The sequence below is a fragment of the Octopus bimaculoides genome, chromosome 7 (assembly GCF_001194135.2).
Source record: "Octopus bimaculoides isolate UCB-OBI-ISO-001 chromosome 7, ASM119413v2, whole genome shotgun sequence".
NCBI lineage: Eukaryota > Metazoa > Mollusca > Cephalopoda > Octopoda > Octopodidae > Octopus > Octopus bimaculoides.
Genome location: NC_068987.1, coordinates 15,178,220 through 15,181,427, shown reverse-complemented (window position 1 = coordinate 15,181,427; position 3,208 = coordinate 15,178,220). Strand labels below are relative to the sequence as shown.

Genomic DNA, 3,208 nt, shown 5'->3' with positions numbered 1-3,208 from the left:
AGAGCAGATGTCAACTCTGGATTTGCGGTTGTTTTCGGACAATTCATGAGGCACCCATTTTCCAAGTTTAGGAACCTTTCCAAGTTGTTGAAGATGATGATGAACAGTTGTATGGTTTGAACTAAGCTTTATTCCCAATTCCTCAACTGATAATGCAGGATTTTCTTCAAGTAATGCCTCAAGGAGCTTATCATCAAACTCAACTGGATGTCCTGTTCAATCTTCATCTTCAAGGCTGAAATCTCCACTTCTGAATTTTGCAAACTATCTTCTGCAAGTTCTTTCATTCAAGCATTCTTTCCCATAAACTGAATGTATGTTTCAAGTTGCTTTGGCTGCAGAGTTTCCTTTTTTGTACTCATAAAGCATTATGTGCCTTAAATGCTCTTTGAATACTTCCATGTTAGAAAGGGTTTTAATCAAAATAATTTTAATTCTATTATTCTGTAAAATAATATTTGGATAGTTTAAATGTACACAAATGCATAAAAATAATTTTTAATTCCATTAGACGTTCTAAAATACTATTAAATTTGACTCAATTTTAAAAAAGGTTAAATTGGACAGAACTTATAGGATGACCTGATAATTACACATAATCATGTGAGAAGAAAAATTTCACTCATCATCATCGTTTCACTGTCTCATTAAGGTCATTAAGAATCAATTATCATTCTGTTTAATTTATACTATTTTGTAAACATCACGTTTTACTGCCAAGTTTAGCTATGTTTTCCATGCTTATTTGTGTCAGTTACCATCAGTTAATATTCCAACTTTAGAGAATACAACATATAACTGCCTACAACTAAATGCAGGTTGTCGTAAGTAAATCCTCATGTTTGTCTCTCTACTTTATTAATTGATATTAAACGAGCTAATTTAACAGGTTAGTAAAAGGTGAATCTGAATCACTCAATGCCTGTTTAACTGCCTTGTGTTAATGCTTGCTTGCTTACCAAAGCTTTACACATCAAATACATGATTTACTTCTACTGATACCATTATGATATAATACTTCTAAAATTTCAGCTGTGATTCCTGATGGGCTGGGGCTGGGGCATGCCCTTAATTGCTTTATCTACTAAGCTATTGTTGATTCAGATAGCTGGTCCCTCAGTTGGGTCAACATTTGGCAAACTCTCCTTCTCCTGTTCATTCTCCACGTTTAGCAGCCTTTCATAATGTCATTTCCAAGCCCCTTCCTTTGCAGAATCATTAAATGCAAGTGCACCACCATTTCAAGCAGAAACATTTTTTTCCTATGACATCACGATCTTCTCTCACACACTGTCTTGCAATTCGAAACACTTCAAGTCTTTGGTCCTCACATTGCAGAACATAGGCAAACTTCTTTTCTACTTCTCCCCTAACTAGATACACCTTTTTCCTAGCTTCCTTTCTGACTATCTGATAAATTCCCTGCTACCCCAAAGCTTCCAATCCTTCCAGGCCTGTTTCTTTACTTTAATGGCCTTGTCTACAGCATCGCTCCACCACCACATCACCCTAGGTCTGGATGGGACTTTGCACCAGGTGCAGGATTTGGTCTGTGGTGGCACTCAACAAGCTGTCCTGCAGGAATTCCCAGTTGCTCTCTCTATGTTACAAATCTGTAGTTCCTCCTCCTCCCTCTTGTCAAATTTCTATTATAAACTCCTCCAGTTAATTCTGGTCAGTTCCCCACTATTTCTACTGCTTCTGCTGAGGCTTCTCAGCTGATATGAGTCAGTTAGGAAATAGGTCTTATGTACCATATTTTGCTACTATTGTCATACTGTCATGAAAGGAAAAACTTGTATATATGCGAGAGGTACTGGGATTGCTGTCCGGATTCTCCATCAATAGATGCAGGCGTGGCTGTGTGGTAAGAAGTTTACTTCTCAACCACATGATTCTGGGTTCAGTTTCACTGCGTGGTACCTTGAGCAAAAGTCTTCTGCTATAGCCTCAGGGCCGACCAAAGTCTTGTGAGTGAATTTATTTAATGCAAACTGAAAGAAGCCCATCGTGTGACATCCTGTACCCATATATGCATATGTATAAATATGTATATATATATATATATATATATATATATATATATATATATATATACACATACTTATTGATATATATATGTATGTATGCATGTGTGTGTGTATCTTTGTGTCCAGACCTCACCACCGCATGACATGTGGTGCTGGTGCATTTGTGTCATCTTAACTTAGCAGCTTCTCCTCTTCCAGCTGGAGCTGCTACTACTACTACTACTACTACTACTACTTCAAATATTTTTTCATCTAACTCGACTAGTAAAAGTAAGGTAAAAGATAAGTTGAGAGAGCATAGTTTTTCTGTTCTAGCATCAATCCAGAGTTTCATTTATAAATCTGTTTTACTATTTTTTATTTATTTTTTTTACTTGTTTCAGTCATTTGATTGTGGCCATGCTGAGGCACCACCTTTTAGTTGAAGAAATCAGTCCCTGCACTTATTCTTTGTAAGCCCGGTGCTTATTCTATTGGTCTCTTCTGCCGAACTGCTAAGTTACAGGGATGTAAACACACCAACATTGGTTGTCAAGTGGTGTTGGTAGTGGGGGAACAAAGTGGTGTGAATAAATAAACATTACATTTTTGACCGTGTAATCTGTCTACTAAAGAGTTAACATATGTCTTCATTTCCAGGGAAAGATGGGAGACACATTTTATAAATACTATGATCTCTATATACCTGAAGAGGTGCAGCCATATATAGAACCAGGCTTTTATGCAATCCTATTTGTGTCAGGTTCTGCCATTCTGATCAGCTTATTCAACAGAGTACGCATGCACCTGAAAGTCAAAACAGCTATGAATGATGCCCGCTGTAGACGTGCAGAACAGCTAAAATGCCTAAGACAAAGGCTACAGAAATCAAGTGTAAGTATTTGAAATATAATTTTCTCTATTTATTTCTCTCTCACATCACTTCTCTCTCTCTCTCTCTTATTGAATAATCAAATAAAACAATGGCTAGATTTAATGTTACTGAAAGAATATGAATGTTCGGATGGTCACAGCTAGAATGTCTTTGATCAGGAAATAAATGAAATCTTCCAGGATGTTCCAATGATCAAATGAGTGAAGGAAGATAGATTTTTCCTTTACTCTTTTACTTTTTTACTTGCTTCAGTCATTTGACTGGCCATGCTGGAGCACTGCCTTTAGAGATCGGAAGAGCGTCG

The 3,208-nt window shown here is 36.8% G+C and overlaps 1 protein-coding gene across 8 annotated transcripts in view; it reads left to right on the top strand.

Annotated features, from left to right (window-relative positions):
* Window positions 1-3,208, top strand: part of LOC128248322 (fatty acid amide hydrolase 1-like) — a 26,783-nt gene that overhangs the window by 16,009 nt on the left and 7,566 nt on the right. For 7 of the 8 annotated variants that reach the window (XM_052969265.1, XM_052969267.1, XM_052969266.1 and 4 more), the window contains exon 2: window positions 2,670-2,903. In XM_052969265.1, coding sequence (XP_052825225.1) covers window positions 2,676-2,903 — 228 coding nt within the window. In that variant the 5' untranslated portion in view covers window positions 2,670-2,675. Of the gene's footprint in view, window positions 1-746; window positions 825-2,669; window positions 2,904-3,208 lie in introns of those variants that run through there. The other variant, XM_052969263.1, reaches the window with a different exon arrangement.